The sequence below is a fragment of the Microtus ochrogaster genome, unplaced genomic scaffold (genome assembly GCF_000317375.1).
Source record: "Microtus ochrogaster isolate Prairie Vole_2 unplaced genomic scaffold, MicOch1.0 UNK132, whole genome shotgun sequence".
NCBI classification, from domain to species: domain Eukaryota; kingdom Metazoa; phylum Chordata; class Mammalia; order Rodentia; family Cricetidae; genus Microtus; species Microtus ochrogaster.
Genome location: NW_004949230.1, coordinates 344,318 through 361,874, shown reverse-complemented (window position 1 = coordinate 361,874; position 17,557 = coordinate 344,318). Strand labels below are relative to the sequence as shown.

General features: G+C 51.1%; 1 protein-coding gene across 2 annotated transcripts in view; it reads left to right on the top strand.

Annotated features, from left to right (window-relative positions):
* Positions 1 to 4,414: 4,414 nt before the first annotated feature.
* The window catches only part of Plbd2 (phospholipase B domain containing 2), a 20,429-nt gene continuing 7,286 nt past the window's right edge, over positions 4,415 to 17,557 (top strand). Inside the window, exons 1-5 of one of the 2 annotated variants that reach the window (XM_005371863.2) lie at positions 4,415 to 4,718; positions 10,024 to 10,117; positions 14,557 to 14,715; positions 16,014 to 16,114; positions 16,279 to 16,493. In XM_005371863.2, the coding sequence (XP_005371920.1) occupies positions 4,444 to 4,718; positions 10,024 to 10,117; positions 14,557 to 14,715; positions 16,014 to 16,114; positions 16,279 to 16,493 (844 nt within the window). In that variant the 5' untranslated portion in view covers positions 4,415 to 4,443. The remainder of the gene's footprint in view (positions 4,719 to 10,023; positions 10,118 to 14,556; positions 14,716 to 16,013; positions 16,115 to 16,278; positions 16,494 to 17,557) is intronic. The other variant, XM_026778387.1, reaches the window with a different exon arrangement.

Here is a 17,557-nt window from a genome sequence, read left to right as displayed (position 1 = left end):
AAAAAAAAAAAAAAAAAGAGAGAGAGAGAGAGAGAGAAAACTATACAGCATATAACAAAAACTTAATCCCTGTAGTGAGAATTCTAATTGATCTTAATAATAAAATCCTGAGCTGGGCGGTGGTGGCACACGCCTTTAATCCCAGCACTCAGAAAGCAGAGGTAAATGGATCTCTGTGAGTTCGAGGCCAGCCTGGTGGTCTAAAAGAGCTAGTTCCAGGACAGGCTCCAAAGTTACAGAGAAACCCTGTCTGGAAAAATCAAAATAGATATAGATGGATAGATAGATAGATAGATAGATAGATAGATAGATAGATAGATAGAACCCAGAGTCAGATATTAGGAGGTAAAAGCTGAAATATCAGAGAAACAGAGAAGCCAGCCACTAGTTTTTACCTCTACAAAATCCTCAGACTGAACTGGGTATCCTGTCTCTAGAAGTCCTAGCCTCAATGCTCAGACTGAATGCCTTCTCTGAAACCTCAGACTGAGTCTTGAACTCCTGTCTCCTCCTGCCTTATATTCCTCTCTCTGCCCAGCCATATCATTTCCCAGTTACACCTCCCCAGTGCTGGGATAAAAGGTGTGAGCCACCACCACTTGGCTGTTTCTCTTTTAGACTGATTCAATCTCACGTAGCCCAGGGTGGCCTTAAACTCACAGAGGTCTGCTGGCCTCTGTCTCCCTAGTGCTGAGATTAAAGGTGTATGCCACCACTGCCTGACCTCTATGGCTCACTAACGTGTCTAGTTCCACACTCTGATCTTCATCCAAGCCTTATTTTTTAAAGCATAAACAGAATATCACCACAAATCTCATTTATGTAATATATCAAGCCTGGATGTTGGAGCTCTTTTTGATGTTAGAGACTGGGCCCAAGGCCTCAGACTGCTAAACATAGGCTAGTGCCTAGTTTCAAATGGAGACCAAAGATCTTAATTATTCTCCAGCTTATTTATTATTATTATTATTAATTATTACTACTTTGTATTATTATTAATTATTACTACTTTGTGACAGGGTCTCTCTATGTAGCCCTGGCTGGCCTGGAACTCACAGAGAGTCAGCATGCCTGACTTCACCTTATCTTTTTTTTAAATATTATATATATATATATATATGTATATATACATATATATATACACACACACACACAATATTCTGTCTGTGTGTATGCCTGCAGGCCAGAAGGGGCGCCAGACCCTATTACAGATGGTTGTGAGCCACCATGTGGTTGCTGGGAATTGAACTCAGGACCTTTGGAAGAGCAGGCAATGTTCTTAACCTCTGAGCCATCTCTCCAGCCCTTCCACCTTATCTTTTCAGAGAATCTATTATTGAATCTGGGGACACTCATTCAGCAAGGCTGGCTGGCCAGTAAGTTCCAGGGACTCTCCTGTCTGTGCCTCCTTCAGGTCTGGGATTATGGTGCATGGGAGACTGTGCCTAGCTTGTTACGTGGGTGTTGGGGTCTGAACTCAGGTTTTTATGCATGCATTCCTTTGTGTAGTGGCTTTAGACAAGTGGTTCTCAACCTGTGGGTTGCAACCCCTGGGGGGGGGTAGATAGACTTTTTCACAGGGGTCACCTAAAACCATCAGAAAACATAGATATTTACATTATAATTTATAACAGTAGCAAAATTATAGTTATGAAATAGCAATGAAAATACTTTCATGGTTGGGAGTCACTATAATATGAGGAACTGTATTAAAAGGTCACAGCGTTAGGAAGGTTGAGAACCACTGCTTTACAGCATACTTAGAAGGCACCCAGGCTGCACTGCAGAGTGGAACGGATGTGTGCGTGTGCGCGTGTGTATGCGTGTGTGTGTGTGTGTGTGTGTGCGTACTGTCATAGCATTGTCCCCGTTAATTATGCACCCCTACTGTTTCTGTTGTACCTCTGGTGTGCCCAGCACTGGTCCCAAATTCCGTGGGCTGTACCTTCATCCCAGCAATCCTGTGGTTTAGGCTGTGTCTACTAAGTTCTCTGTAGAGGTGAGTGCCAGGAGACTCAGAATCCTGGTATCACCATGGTCAAGGAGCTCTGGGCATAAGGATTGGAACCCAAAGCAGGCTCCTCCCCTTCCAGCTAGGGCCAGGCAGAAATGTCAAGAGTAGATGTGGTTGTGTGTGCCCTCTGGTGGCTGCAAAGAACAGCGTGCATCTTTTCCATGATGCTTCCACATTGGTTCGAATCCCTGTGCTGACATTTCTATTTGTAACTGTTAAGTCAGTTCGTGTGCTTGAGCCTCAGTATTCCCAGCTGTTAGGGACCTGATGACTGAAAGTGTTTGCAGTAAGGGATTAGCAAATGACAATAGCGCTTGGAATGGATGCGAGGGGAATAATTCTCCCCAGAGGGTAAACTGTCACTGGGCCCTATCAGGCAGCCTCTTGTGTGGTCTTGTCATGTTTTTAGGTAGGGTCTTATAACTCCCTCAAAATGTCCTTTAATTTAGTATGTCGCTGAGGCTAACTTTGAACTCTCAACCCTTCTGCCTCCAGCTCTAGAGTGCTGGGGTTTACAAGCATGCTCTGTCATGCCTGGCAAGGAACCTTATACTTTTCTCTTCTTTAAAGATGGGTCTCAGGCTAGAGAGATGGCTGGGTAGCTCAGCAGTTAAGAGCAATGGCTGCTTTTCCAGAGGACCCAGGTTTGGTTCCCAGTACCCACACAGTAGCTCACAAACCATTTGTAATTCATTTCCCAGAAAACTGACATTCTGGGACACCACACACACACACCTGGTGCCCAGACATACATGCAGGCAAACCATTCATACATATTTTTTTAAAAAATGGAATCTCACTGTGTATCCCAGATAGGTCTCAAACTGATGATCCCAGTAATCCTTCTGCTTCAGCCCAGTGATTGCAGGGTTTATAGGTGTGTGTCCTTCAGGAGGCACCTTTCTCATCCTGTAGGACATTCTAGAAACTTATGCATCAGCGTAGGGGTAGAGGGACATATCGAGTTCTTTTTTGGTAGGGGAACAAGGTCTCACACTGCAGTCCAGGCTGTTCTGGAACTCTTGGTAGTCCTCCTGCCTCAGCACTCCCGAGTGCTAGAATTATAGGTGCGAGTCACTTTCTTCAGGTGAACCCATGGAATTTATCCCCAGTTGTCCAGAGGCACAGGTAACCAGCGGCTTGTACTGCCCATCTGGGGTCTGGTGCTTGTTGCAGGTTAAGGGTCTGAAGGGAACTGCATTGCTAATTGCTACCCTCTTTTGTGTTATTTTTGAGACAGGATCTTGCTTTCTGTACCAGGCTGGCATTGAAATCTTTGAGAGTACACTCGACTTTTAAAAAAATCATTTATTTTGAGATGGGGTCTCAAACTGTATCCCAAGCTAGTCTGGAATTAACTCTGTAGCTCAGGCTAGCCTGAGTGACATGAGACAATTTCATTCATAGACAGACAGACAGATTGACTGACAGACAGCAAAAGAAATTTGGGGGCTGGGAGATGGTTTCACAATTCTTTTTTTTTTTTTTTGGTTTTTCGAGACAGGGTTTCTCTGTGGCTTTGGAGCCTATCCTGGAACTAGCTCTGTAGACCAGGCTGGTCTCGAACTCAGAGATCCGCCTGCCTCTGCCTCCCAAGTGCTGGGATTGCTGGGATTAAAGGCGTGCGCCACCACCGCCCGGCTGGTTTCACAATTCTTGAAGCTCTTGGCAGTTTGAGCTTGGGTCTCAGCACCCACATCAGACAGCTCACAACTGAGAAAGCAACACTCTATTCTGGCTTCCATGGCCACCTGCCGTCCTTCCCCTCACAGCTCCCTTCATCCCCGCCCTCTAATCCCTTCCCCCCGCCCCCATCGAGGCTGGAGAGGTGGCTCAGTGGTTAGAGCGCTTGCACTTGTTAATCTTACAGAGGACCTGGATTCCCAGAGCCCATCTTGTGGCTCAGAAGGATCATAATGCTAATTCCAAGGGATCCAAAGACTTCTGACATTCGAGGGCACGGGGCGCTCATATGCCGCACATACATACATTAGGCAAACCAAATACACATAAACTAAAATAAATAAATGTAAAAATAGTGAAAATTAAAAGAAGAGAAAGAGAAAAAAATATAAAAATATGTGTGGTGGTGCACATCTTTAATCCCAGCACTCAGGAGGCACGGACAAGTGGATCTCTGTGAGTTCCAGGCCAGCCTGGTCCACAGAGTGAGCTCCAGGACAGCCAGGGCTTCACAGAGAAGCCCTGTCCCAAAACAAACAAACGAAGGAAGGAAGGAAGGAATGAACAGCAATCCTGGGAAGGATGCTAAGCAGGCTTTCAGGAGCGAGCGCGGACTCTTTAAGGCGTGCCCCGCCAGGGCCCCGCCCCTCCAGCCCATAGACCCCGCCCACTCCGGAAGCCCGGTCGGAAGCCCCGCCCTAGCCCCACCCCGGGGCGTCAATCACGTGGCCCGGCTGAGGTTCGCGATGGCGGCCTCCGTGGACGGGATCCCCGGCGGCCGGGCAGGTCGGGCGCTGGCTCTGGCCTCGCTGGCCGCGTTGGCTGGGCTGTGGCTGGGCGGCCCAGCGGGAGCCCTCCCTACGCCGGGGCCCGGATGGCAGCGCACAAACCCCGACCCGCCCGTTTCCCGCATCCGCTCGCTGCTGCTGGACGCCGCGTCAGGTCAGCTGCGCCTGGTGGACGGCCTCCATCCCTCCGCGGTGGCCTGGGCCAACCTCACCAACGCCATCCGCGAGACCGGGTAAGGGTTGGCCGTCCCCGCAGCCGCCGTGGGCCTGGCAGGTAACAGGACTCGGGGTTGCAGACCTCGGGAGTCCACAGCTGGGTCAGGCCCAGGGTTAATGGGTGATCCATTAACTCCCTTTCCCCAACCACCGGGATCCTCCCTGAGGGACCGGGCGACCAGCTCTCTGACTGCATGGGCAGACTGGCCTAGAACTCACTGTGTAGGCTAGGCTGGCCTGCAGCTCACAGACTCCCACCTGAAGCGTGCGCCACCACGCCAGGCTCTCCAGTGATTTTGACAGCTATCCAGGAGGCCAGACCCTTGCTCCCCTCCAGAGTCAGGGCTCCAGGAATGAGCCAAGCTCCAGGCCAGAGGAATTGTTGAGGGTCCCTAAACACAAGCACAGACAGTATCCTTGTTGCTGCTCCTGCCCATCCGGGGACAAGTTCATGGCCTGATGCTACAGAGCTAAGTGCTCATCAGTATGATCAGTGTCACACTTGGAACACAGGCTGGCTCTGCAACCTCTTGTCTCTCACTAGCTCCTCTGCCAGTCTGGGTTCCCATGTCACCATTGTAAACCCAGAACTTCAAGATGGGCTCTTGTGGCAGGGTCTGCACCAGGAATAATGACTTGTGCTCGGTCAGGATAAGCTCACCTTATCCTGGTGTGTGGTCTCAAGGACCCAGTGCCAGCCAAGATTCGGGCAGAGATACACACACACACACACACACACACACACACACACACACACACACACACGAGATGGACAAGTCCCACCAAAGCCAGAGCCAGCAATCTATTGGAAACCAGGTTCAGGCTATGCTGGGAGAGCACCCGGAATCCGCATATCCCCTCACCAAGGTCTCGATTTATTCATGCTCAGAAGACATAGCCTCCTGCAGCATTGGCTTCCACAGGTTTTGGGAACACAAGATGCTAAAGACACCTCTGGTGTTGGTGGTCCTTGGAAGGTCGCTGCAGAGGTAACAGCTGGGTGTGGCCAATGTAGGAAGACTTCCGGGGCGAGAAGGCTGCTGGCTCTTTGAAGGAAATCACAGCTCTGGCTGGCATCAGGGTACCCATTATCTGCTGATTCATGCATTTTTGTTCTGATCTAGCAGAACCAAGAAGGCATGACGAACCCCTACTTGGATGCAGAGGTACAAGAGCATGAGGACTGTGGGGAGGGGGCTCTGGACTCCGGAGGACATCTGAGCGGACTGAGAATGCTTCTAGCTATGGCACTCAGGATAGTGGGGAGGGTCTTCCTTGATTGTGTTAGCAATTTCTTCCAGCCTCAGATCCACTGCTGTGTGACCCAGGGCAAGTGGCTCCCCTTCTCTGAGCTCTTTCCTGAAATGGGGCCGAGGGGATCCCAAAGTCTCATTGGGATTTAGAAAGCTCTGCTGTTGATTAAAGGAGGAATGAAGCAGGGAAAGGAGTAAGAGCCCTTTGGTCGTTTTATGATTGGGGAAACCGAGGCCTCTCATCATGCTGGCATCTTTTCTGCCCTCTACCTCCTCTCCTATATCACATGTCCCTTCACTCTGAGATTCCAGCAGTGCAGGGAGCTCATAGTGGGGGACCCCAATTTGTAGGCAGGTAAACAGAGCGTTGGAGACAGCTTCTTGAGTACTTGGGTCAAATGGAAAACATCTGGCCTGCCCTGGTCCCCCAGTCCATGGGAGCTCCAACCTGGGGGTGCCTGTCTCACTCTTTTGGAGGGAAGAGGTCAGGAGCTAGACTCTCCTAGAATTAGAGCCCACCCCCTTTCTGGAGGTTTCACCGCTACTGATTCTTGGATTGTTGGAGGGTAAATTCCCTTCCCCCTTTCTCCTTCTCCTTCCTTCCTGCAGTTTGACTTTTAATTGTTTTATGTCATTTATTTATTTATGGGCAGGAGGTGGGAGGGGCAGGAGGTGGGAGGGGCAGGAGGTGGGAGGGGCAGAAGGTGGGAGGGGTACTGTGCTGTATGTGGAGGGAAGAGGACAACTCACAGGCCCCGGGGATCGAACTCAGGTCTTTAGACTTGGTGGAAAGCACCTTTACCTACTGAGCCATCTTGAGACTTTGAACTAACGCCGTGAGACGGTTAGGATTTGGTGTGTGGTGGATGGAGTTGCCCTATTGCGGAGCTTGTGCCAGCAGGCTGTGGCCTCCGCCCTGGGGAAGTCAGGCCCCTCACCCCTTTTCCCTTTGCAACTGGATTCCACCTCTCAGAAGGCTATCTACCATTCTGCTTGGAACCAGTCTCCAGAGGAGGGTAGCTTAGGAAAGCAGGGAGCATCCTGACTCTGCTGCAGCTGGGGAAGTGGGTCAGTAAGGGGAGCCATTGGAGACGGCTGGAGGGAAGCCTGCTGTGTAGCTAAAGGTCCTGTCTGCTGTCTGTTGGTGATGGGAGACCTTTGAGATCCCTGCCCACCTCAGCAGTGGCCTAGCTTTTAAAAACATGCTACTGCTTGCTCTTCCTCCTCTTTTTCCCCTCTCTCTCTCTCTCTCTCTCTCTCTCTCTCTCTCTCTCTCTCTCTCTTTCCCCTTCTGGAACTGTGGGCATTGAACCCAGAGGTGTGTGCATGCTGAGCACACTCTATGACGGAACTGACCCCTTCAGGCCCTTTTATTTTTAAAATTTGAAACAGATCTTGTTATGAGTCTAGAGTGGGTTACATGGAAAGATTCTGTCTTTAAAAACTCCATGAATAATTTTTAGAAGTGTGTGTGTGTGTGTGTGTGTGTGTGTGTGTGTGTTCACATGTGTGCAGGTGTCTGCAGAAGCCAGAAAGTAGGCATCAGCTCCCTTAGAACTGGAGTTATAGGTAGTTGTGAGCCACCATGTGGGTCCTCTGGAAGGGCAACCAGTGCTCTTAACTGCTGAGCCACCCTCTAGCTTCCTCCTGCTAAGTCATTTGTTGTTTGTTGTAAGAGTGGGAAAGTTTGTGTGAGAAAGTCCAGGCTGTCCTCAGGGTCCTACTGGGCTGTGGTCTATTCCCATGTCTCCCCTGGGCTGCTGCTGTTTGTGTGTTTGTCTTCGTGTCTGTACACCATGTGTATGCAGTGCCTGAGGATCCCCTGAAACTAGAATTACAGACAGTCGTCAGCAAGAGCGGGGACACTGGGAACCAAACCTGGTCCTCTGCAAGAGCACCAAGTGCTCCTCACTGGTGGGCTGTCTTTCTAGCTCCATCTTGGGCTTTTGTTGGTGGTGTTGTTGATGTGTGTGCACATGCGCATGCGTGTGGAGCATAGACCAGAGGTCTACCTCAGGTGTTGGCCACCATGTCCTCTGAGGTAGCCCCTACTGGATAGGGGCTCACTGATTAGGTGGAATTATCTGACCAAAGAGCCCCAAATATTTGCCTGTGTTCTCCCTTTCTTCAGTCCTGGAATTATAAACAAACATGTCACTGATTGAACTGTTTTTCCAACACACACCCCTCTTTCCTCCCTCCGTCCCTCCGTCCTTCCCTCCCTCCCTCCCTCCGTCCCTCCCTCCCTCCATCTTTCTCTCCCTTCCTCCCTCCCTTCCTTCCTTTAGAAAGGGTCTCATATAGCTCAGACTTCAGACTGTTCTAGATGACTTTAAACTTGTTATCCTCCTGCCTCCACCTCCTGGGTTATAGTCATGTGACCAGATGCCCAGTCTACAAAGGGTTGGGGACAGAACCCAGGGCTTGGTGCATGCTAGACGAGCACTCTACCAATTGAGCTGCACCCCAACTCAATGGAGTTCTTTTAAAAACATATTTATTAATATTTGTTTGTTTATTCGTGTGTGCATGTCTATGTGAGTTTATATACTGTGTGCATGCAGGTGTCTGCAGAGGCCTGGAGGGAGTTGTATCTCCTGGAACTAGACTCTCAGGCTCTTGTGATCCTGCCTAATGTGGGTTTTGGGAACTGATCTTGGGTCCTCTGCAAGTGTTCATAATTGCTGAGTGATCTCTTCAGCCTCTGGGAGAAATATTTTAATGACAATTCTATTAAGAAAATGAGAACAAGGGTTGAGGTGATAATTTATAGCACTCCCATCTGGGGAAGTGGAGCTTTGTGGACATCCAGGTCTCCGTGAGTAAATAGAGACTGTAGCCTGACTCAACAGAAGTCTTGTTCCATGCTTGGAGGCCACTGACCCTCCAAGTATATCAGTCAGCACTGGACAACAGTGCTTCATAACAAATGGTCCAGGACTGCTGGCTCATGGAGCTAAACTGTGGGGCCTTTGAATGTCCTTCAGGCCTCGGGTCTGCAGATCTTCCATTCCTGGGACCTGTGGACTGGCTGCGATGTCCTTCCATGACAGCGGCAGAGGCGAGGCAAGGAGGGCAGTGGGGAGTCAGAGGCCTCTTGATCTCCTTAACAGCTCTAAGTTCTTCTCTCTCTCTCTCTCTCTCTCTCTTTTTTTTTTTTTTTTGGTTTTTCGAGACAGGGTTTCTCTGTGGTTTTGGAGCCTGTCCTGGAACTAGTTCTTGTAGACCAGGCTGGCCTCAAATTCACAGAGATCCGCCTGCCTCTGCCTCCCAAGTGCTGGGATTAAAGGCGTGCGCCACCACCGCCCAGCTCTAAGTTCTTCTCTTGTCCCACTGGGCAAAACAAGCTATGTGTGTGATCCAGCACAGGTGGATGTGTGGGCGGGGCGTGTGGCTGTGGGTGGAGACACTGCAGAGCTTCACAATAAAGAGCGAGGACACAGGGCTTACATCACGTGATGGCAAATTCTGGATTCAGTCCTCTCTTCCTCCATGTGATGAGACCACTAGCAGTGCCTGCCTGGAAGGACTGTGAAGTTGCCACTGGACAAACCGGGTGGGGTTGCTAGATAGTGACAGCTTAGGAAGTGCCAGCCAGCACAACTGGGGACATCAATTGGCATAGGCGGGCAGAGGAGGCAGGTTTAGTCTGTGGAATCCATCCTATGACCCAGTACTTCCTGTCTTGGGTATCTAGCCCAGTGGGCATGCGGGTGCAGGCAGGCTGGCTGGCCGACATCTGTGTGGGCCGCTGCTACTCACTAGGCCGTTTTCATGGTCTAAAGCTAGAGGCTGGGCAGGCATGGTGTCATACACCTGTGGTCTCAGGAAGCTGAGGCAGGAGGATTGGCGTTCTAGGCCAGCCTGGGCTACATAGTGAGACCCGGTCTGAAAAACAGACAGAACAGAAACGGAGCTGGAGCCCTTGCCGGCACATAAGGCCCTGGATTCCATCTGTGGCATAAGGAATGGAAAGCCAGACCCCAGAGTGCCTGCAGCCATGGGTCTAGCTGTGAAGGTTGGCTTTGCAGGGCCCTGCTGTTGACTGAATGTCCTCCCTCTCCCTCAGGTGGGCCCATCTGGACCTGGGCACAAATGGAAGCTACAATGACAGCCTGCAGGCCTATGCAGCTGGTGTGGTGGAGGCCTCTGTGTCCGAGGAGGTAAGGTCTTGTGGGGAGCCTGGGGTCCTACCTGCCTGCCCCCCAGCCAAGCCAGGACATCCTCAGGGCCTTCAGTGGGGTTGATGCTTGTGCTGAATGGGTCCCCTCCTCCTGCCCTCCATGTAGGCGGGGAGAAAAAGCTTGTGCTTCAAAATAGCACATGAAGCTGGACATGGTGGAACACACTTGTTACTGCGTGAGTTGGGAGGCTGAAGCAGGAGGATTGATGAGTTTGAGGGTAGCCTGGGCTAGAGACAAAGAAACAAAAACCCCTAGGCCATTACTCATACCTGTCGTCCCAGCAGTTAGGGGAGGGAGGGACAAAGATCGGGAGTTCAGGAACACTCTTGACCATACCCCAAAAAGGGGAGGGTAGGAAGAAAGTGCAATCTAGTGGTTTTGGGTACACCTCTCAGGTTGTGCAGTTGGACCACTGTCCAGTTCTAGAGTGTATCCATCACCCAGGAGGAACCTATCAGGCTAACACTCCAAACATCTCACAGAAGTGCAGTCCTACAGCAGGAGATGCCGACCTCCTCCTGGCTTTGTTTGATTTGAGATTGAGCTCACGTGGCCCTGGCTGGCTGCCAACTCGGTGTGTAGCCAAGGATATCCCTGATTCTCCTTAGTGCTGGGGTTACAGTAGTGTGTCACCACCTGATTTATACAGCGCTGGGATGGAACCCAGGGTTTATTGTGCGTGCTGGGAAGTGCGAGCCTTCTTATGACCATCACTAGGCGTAATGTTTTTTATTCCTTTTGTATTTGTATATCCTCAGAAAGTGGTTTTTCGTTAAGGTACAAAATAATGGGTTTCTTGATGACATTAAAATTGATGGTCACCGTTTACCGTGTGCATGTCTGTGTCTGTATGTGTGGGTGGGTGCACACACATCAGGATACATGCGTAAAGGTCAGAGGACAACCTTCTGGAGTCTTTTCTTTTCGTTATGTGAGTTTTAGGGACTGAATTCAGGTCATCAGGCTTGGTGGCAAGCTCCTTTACCTGCCAAGTCATCTCAGTGGCCCCAGTATGACATTTTTATACATACATGTTTTTGTACTTCACCTGTGTCCCCTGCTGCATTCCTGAACTACACACCTCCAAGTGGCCCCTTTCTCTCTCGCCTAAAGTGTCCACGATTCCCCTCTGCCTTCATGTCTTCTCCCCCTTTGGTATTTTTTGAAAGATTTATTTACTTACTTTTTTTATTTATTTATTGGATTTTTGCGACAGGGTTTCTCTGTGTTGCCCTGACTATCCTGGAACTCACTCTGTAGATCAGACTGACCTCGAACTCACAGAGATGTGCCTGCCTCTGCAGAGCCTCCTGAGTGCTGGGATTAAATCATGGACTACCACCACCTGGCTAAAGACTTATTTTTGTTTATATTGTGTGCGTGTAAGAGCATGTGTGTATCCAAGGTATCCTTGGAAATATCCAAGGAATTGTGTGGGTATCCAAGGAGACTGAAGAGTGTCGGCTCCTGGAGCTGGAGTTACAGTGGTGTAGAGAACTGAACTCTGGCCCCCTGCAAGAGAAGTAAGTGCCATGGAGCCATCTCTCTAGCCCCCTTTTAAGGTTTTTAGAGACAGGCTCTTACTGTGTGATCTAGGCTGACTTCTAACTTGAGGTCTTCCTGCCTCAGTCTTCTGAGTGCGGGGATTACAGGGTGTGCCTCCCCCCCCCTCCCTGCCCTCTTTCTGATACTGGAGATTGAATCAGGACGCCTAGGACCTCATGCATGTTGAGAAAGCCTCTCCTGTTGATCTCACTTTGCACTCTTTGGTTGGTCTTACCCGTTTGCCTAGTCTAACCTTGATCTCCCTCTGTAGCCCAGGCTGGCCTTGAACTCGGCACACTCATGCTTCAGCTCCTGGAGCACTGACACACTTCACTTGGCCTGGCTCCTACTTTTTTTTTTTTTTTTTAATTTTCGAGACAGGGTTTCTCTGTAGCTTTTGGTTCCTGTCCTGGAACTAGCTCTTGTAGACCAGGCTGGCCTCAAATTCACAGAGATCCGCCTGCCTCTGCCTCCCAAGTGCTGGGATTAAAGGCGTGCGCCACCACCACCCGGCTCTGGCTCCTACTTTTGTTAAACTAGCTTTCCTGTCTGTGTCAAGTCCCCAGACAGCATAGTCTCTTGCTTACCTGGTCTGGAACTGTAGGGATGGCAGTCACTGTCAGGGGCCCCAGCCATCAGAAGCTATGGGTAACAGCTCTTCCCACACTGGGTGGGTGGTAAGTGGATACCCACTTTGGGAGATTACTGGGTATCAATTTATAGAGTAAAATCCACTCAGGGTCTACTGGCCACTATTTGAGTGTGTATCCAGTTGGTGACCCAGAGACATGGAAGGGGTGTTCAGGAGCTGAAGGCATTGTCCTGGTGGAGCTTGATGGAGCAGTGACAGCAAGGGACTGGATAATGTGAGCTGTGCTTTGGGGGGTCAGGGGACCACAGAAACAGCCTCTGTGGGATTCTTCATAAGCTTAACCTCCATCCAGGCTTCCCAGGAGCCTTTGCTTCTAGGAAGATGGTGAGATGCAATTCCTTCTCCCAAGGAACATACAACCTACTGGGGACATTGAGACAAGGCCGTGGTGGCTCTTGTGCCAGGACCCTGAGGGACATGCTTGTGTTGTCTCACCGGGTCTGAGCTCCTGAGGGTGGCCTGGGTGTCTCCACTGGGAGAGGTGATGAGATTTGGGTCCTGACATGTGCTTCCTTAAGGTAAAATAGCCATTCAAGCTGAGAAGCAGCATTTGAACCCAATTCTGTCTGGCCCAAGTCTCTGTCTAGTTCCTAGCTGAGCCCAGCCTGACCCTCAGGTAGGGCAGCCAATGGGCCTTGCTCTGGAGGCTCTGGAAGGTAGAAGGAGACGGGGAGCATTAGTAGGGCCTGGGGCTAAGCAGGATATGGCGTGTCACTATGTTGTGGGGGAGGTTCGCGGTAGAGAGGCTTCCTAGTAGGGTGGTGTGTGGTTGGAAGTTATCTTCAGAGGTTGCTCGGAGAGTGTGGGGCTTTGGGACTTTGCAAAAGCACATCTTGACATTGACTCATTGTCTTGGTGTTTGGGGACACCAGTACTTGCCTGCCCATGCTTCAGTTTCCCCAGCTGTAAAGTGGATATATTGGTTTCACTTCACTGTGATGAAATACCCAAGGCGGTGAGCTCATAAAGGCAAGGGTTTATGTTGTTTGACTGATGTTCCAGCCCAAAGCTGGGTGGATCATTGCTTTGGGTCTCTGGTGGGATCTGGACACATACACATAGCAGGGCAAGATGTTCCCTTCGTGAACCAGAAAGAAGAGTGCAGGGTCCCAGAGTCCCCTTCCAGGACAAGCCTCAAATCTTAGGCTCTCCTCCAAGCAGTGCGACCCAATGTACCAAACAGCCTCTGGATGGCCAGCTCAAGCTGGACCACTGTGTGGGGATGACAACCACAGTGCCTAGCTCAGAGCACTGGAGGCTTCATCATATCCACCTGTTTGAGGCCGCTCACTAGCATAAGCCATAGACCAGCAGGCCTCTTCCCAGGGAGCATTGGCTGTATGCCCTGGTTATTCTGGGCTGGGTCAGGCTGACCTTGGTGGGCTCACTGGTATTGCTGTAGTAGCTGGGTGGCCTGGAATAACCTCATTCACATGTCCATCAGCTGGGGAACAGGTAGGCTGGCTGCAGTCTCTCTTCCAGCAGGCAAGCCCCAGCTGATGCACACTGCACCTGGGCAGTGCCGACAGCCTGGCACACTTTTTTGGCCCAGTGAGTCAGCAGGGGGGCTTGTCTTGTTCCCTCTGTCCTCTGTGCTTGGAACAGAGCAGGGAGCTGTTCAGAAACACATTTGTCAAGCCAGGAGTAGTGGTACATGTTCACAGTGCCTGGAGTAATCCTAGCAGGCCAGAGACAAAGAGTGTGAACCTGTCTAAAAATCCAAACAATGGCTGGGAATGTGGCTGCACTAGTAGACAGCTTGCCTAGCATGCACAGACTCCAGGTTCCGTCCCCAGCATTGTATATCCAGCCTTGGAAATGCACTTGGCAGGTAGAGGCAGGAAGATCAGGTGTTCAAGGCCAGCCTCATCTACATTAAACCCTATCTCCAAACAACCCAAACCAAATCAAACCTGTTGTCCGGTGGCCTTGCAGAACATTTGCTTGGCCTGCATGAGGCCCTGGGTCTAGTCTCCAGTGCTGCAAACCCAACAGAAACTACCCAAGATCCTGTATTTGATCATGGAGCGCATTGTTCAACCCAGGTCCCATCAACAGAGGAAGTACAGTCTAGGGTAGGCCTTCCACATCACAGGCTCCAGAGGAGGGCGACTCAGAGATTTGGGCTTTGAAGGGGGCTGAGAGTCTCTGCACTCTGGTGGGGCGAGTCCTAGGGTCCTGCACAAAGAGAGCAGCAGCTGCCCTGCCCTCCTTCCCGCAGCTCATCTATATGCATTGGATGAACACGGTGGTCAACTACTGTGGCCCCTTCGAGTATGAAGTCGGCTACTGTGAGAAGCTCAAGAGTTTCCTGGAGACTAACCTGGAGTGGATGCAGAGGGAGATGGAGCTTAGCCAGGACTCTCCATACTGGCACCAGGTGGGCTGGGCTGCCCTGCTTGAGGGGAGGTAGCTCTTTGGGTGTGCCCATGTCCTGTGCTAGTCCTCAGTGAGCTAGAAGTCCTTTCTGCTTTAATATCTATCAGCGTCTGCTGCCTCCAGCTGCCCATCCTGGCCCTGATGCCCAGCCCTTTCTGCCTTCCTGCTGTCAAAGCACCTAGATGTAGCTAAGTGGTGGCTTGTGGCTCTCGCTGTAAGGGGGTGGTAGAAGGCTGGATAAAGCAAACACCATTTCAGAAAGGAAGGGAGGAGAAAAGGAAAGCATGCAGAGGAACCAGGCTTTGCCTTCCTTCCGGGGCAGAACTCCGAGTGCCTGGATGATGCTAAGGGCCAGGTTCTGGGTGGCTAGCTCCATGGGCTGCCGGCTAGGTCACAGAACCTGTGACTTCTCTACAGACCCGAGGGTTTAGCTACATAGTGCAGGCAGTAGCCTCTGACTTCTCTACAGACCCGAAGGTTTAGCTGCAGAGCGCAGGCAGTAGCCTCTGTGGAGAACCCTGCCACCTGTTTGCACATCCTCCAGGGCTGACACTTCCTACCCATAGTTCTCTTTGACAACCCGTTTATGACCCTGCTTCAGGCTCTCTTCCTCCACACACCACTCATCTACCCCTCCTTCCGTAGGTCTGCTTACTCACCATCCACCCTCCAGATCACCCAGTGCCCCTTCTGTCCCGTCCATCTACCCATCCATGCATCTGCTTACTAAGGTATCCGTTCTCCCAGCAGTGCATCTGCTTAGACACCCACACATGTACATACCGACCCATTTATCCTCCAAGCCATCCATCCACCTTCCTGTTGATCCTTCTACCCATCCTTCTGTCTGTTCATCTGTCTATTCCTATCCTGTATGGCCATCTATCTTGCCTGTACTTAAGTTCCTAGTACTTGCCCAGCACCAGCCAAGACCCAGTGAGGGCCACAGTAATGCCTCTAGTTACAGGTGCTGAGGCAGAACTGACAGTGGGTGAAGGCAACCTTAGGGCGGATGCCAGGATCAGCCACACAGCCAGCATCCAAGACTAGGGAGATGTTTGGCAGGGCATCTGGCCAAACTAGAAGGATTTGTGGAGGAGGTTGCTTTTGATCTGGATTCTTAAGTGAGGCGGACTTGGGGTCAGCATGAAGATACTTCATACAGTTGAGTTATTGAAAGCAGGAGAGGGCTCAGGGCTGGCAGGAGCCTGTGGAACACCCCTGGACCAGGTCAGAGCCCCTGAAGTGGTGTAGGAGGGGTGAACTGGGGGCCTTATCCTCCCTCTGTCCCTCCCCTAGGTGCGGCTGACCCTCCTGCAGCTGAAAGGCCTGGAGGACAGCTACGAAGGCCGTTTGGCCTTCCCAACTGGGAGGTTCACCATCAAACCCTTGGGGTTCCTGTAAGTGCCCCCCCCAGCCTGCACAGGGTGGGTAAGGAGTCATCCCAGTTCCATGCCAGCTCTGCCATTTCCTGCCCCTAGAACACAGTGGGTCTGCTGACCCCTGAAGCCTCATGTGATGTGGGTGCAGAATGGCTGCTGACCCTCCCATCCTGCCTCCTCAGCCTGCTGCAGATTGCCGGAGACCTGGAAGACCTGGAGCCAGCACTGAATAAGACCAGCACCAAGCTTTCCCTGGGCTCTGGCTCCTGCTCAGCTCTCATCAAGCTGCTGCCGGGTGCACGTGACCTCCTGGTGGCACATAACACATGGAACTCCTACCAGAACATGCTACGCATCATCAAGAAGTACTGGCTGCAGTTCCGGGAGGGGCCGCGAGGTGGGAGGAAGGAACAACCTTGCAGGAGGGTGGTGCACAGGGGCAGGAATTCTTTTTTATTTTTATTTTTTTAAGATATATTTATTTTATGTATGTGAGTACTCTGTCTGCATGTGCATTTTTATGCCAGAAGAGGGCATTAGATCTCACTGTAGATGGCTGTGAGCCACCATGTGGTTGCTGGGAATCAAACTCAGGTCCTTTGGAAGAGCAGCCAGTGCTCTTAAACTGCTGAGCCATCTCTTCAGCTCCATTCTAGGAATTCTTATTTGGCAAGCAAGATCTATCAGCTGGCTCCAAGGTTACTAACCATCCACCTGTCTGCCTGCGCCTTACTCTTCTCCCTTCTCCTGGCTCTATCTGGGGTATTGAAACCTGGGCCTTGTTGCTGAGCAAGGGCTGTACCATTCAGCTCCATGTTCTAGCTGGCCCTGAACTCACTCTAGTAGGTGCCCACGATAGACAGTCACCCAGAGAGGCAGGCAAAGCAATGGCAATGGAGAGAAGCCGGTTGCACACAATGGGGTAACACTGAGATAGCAGTCCTGCCTCAGCCTCCCTTGTCCTGGGACAACAGGCACTCACCATCATGTTTTCTGGCGTTTTTAACACCTTACAAAAACCTGCTTAAGGCACCGGGTGGTGGTGGGCATGCTTTAATCCTAGCACTTGGGAGGCAGAGGCAGGTGGATCTCTGAGTTTGAGGCCAGTCTGGACTGCAAGAGCAAGTTCCAGGACAGCAGGACAGGTTCCAAAGCTACAGAGAAACCCTGTCTTGAAAAACCAAGCCAAACCAAAACAAAAAAGCTCCTTAATGGCTGGGGATATTTTTCCATGCAGAACAAGTCCCCTAAAACAGTACCACCAATATGTGGAAGTTATGTGTGTGGGGGGGGAGTACGGTGACATCCACGGCCCTCGGAAGGTTTTCCCTGCAGATTGGTGACATCCTTGGCCCTCGGGAAGTTTTTCCTATGGATTGGTGACATCCATGACCCTCGGGAGGTTTTCCCTGTAGATTGGTGACATCCATGGCCCTCGGGAGGTTTTCCCTGTAGATTGGT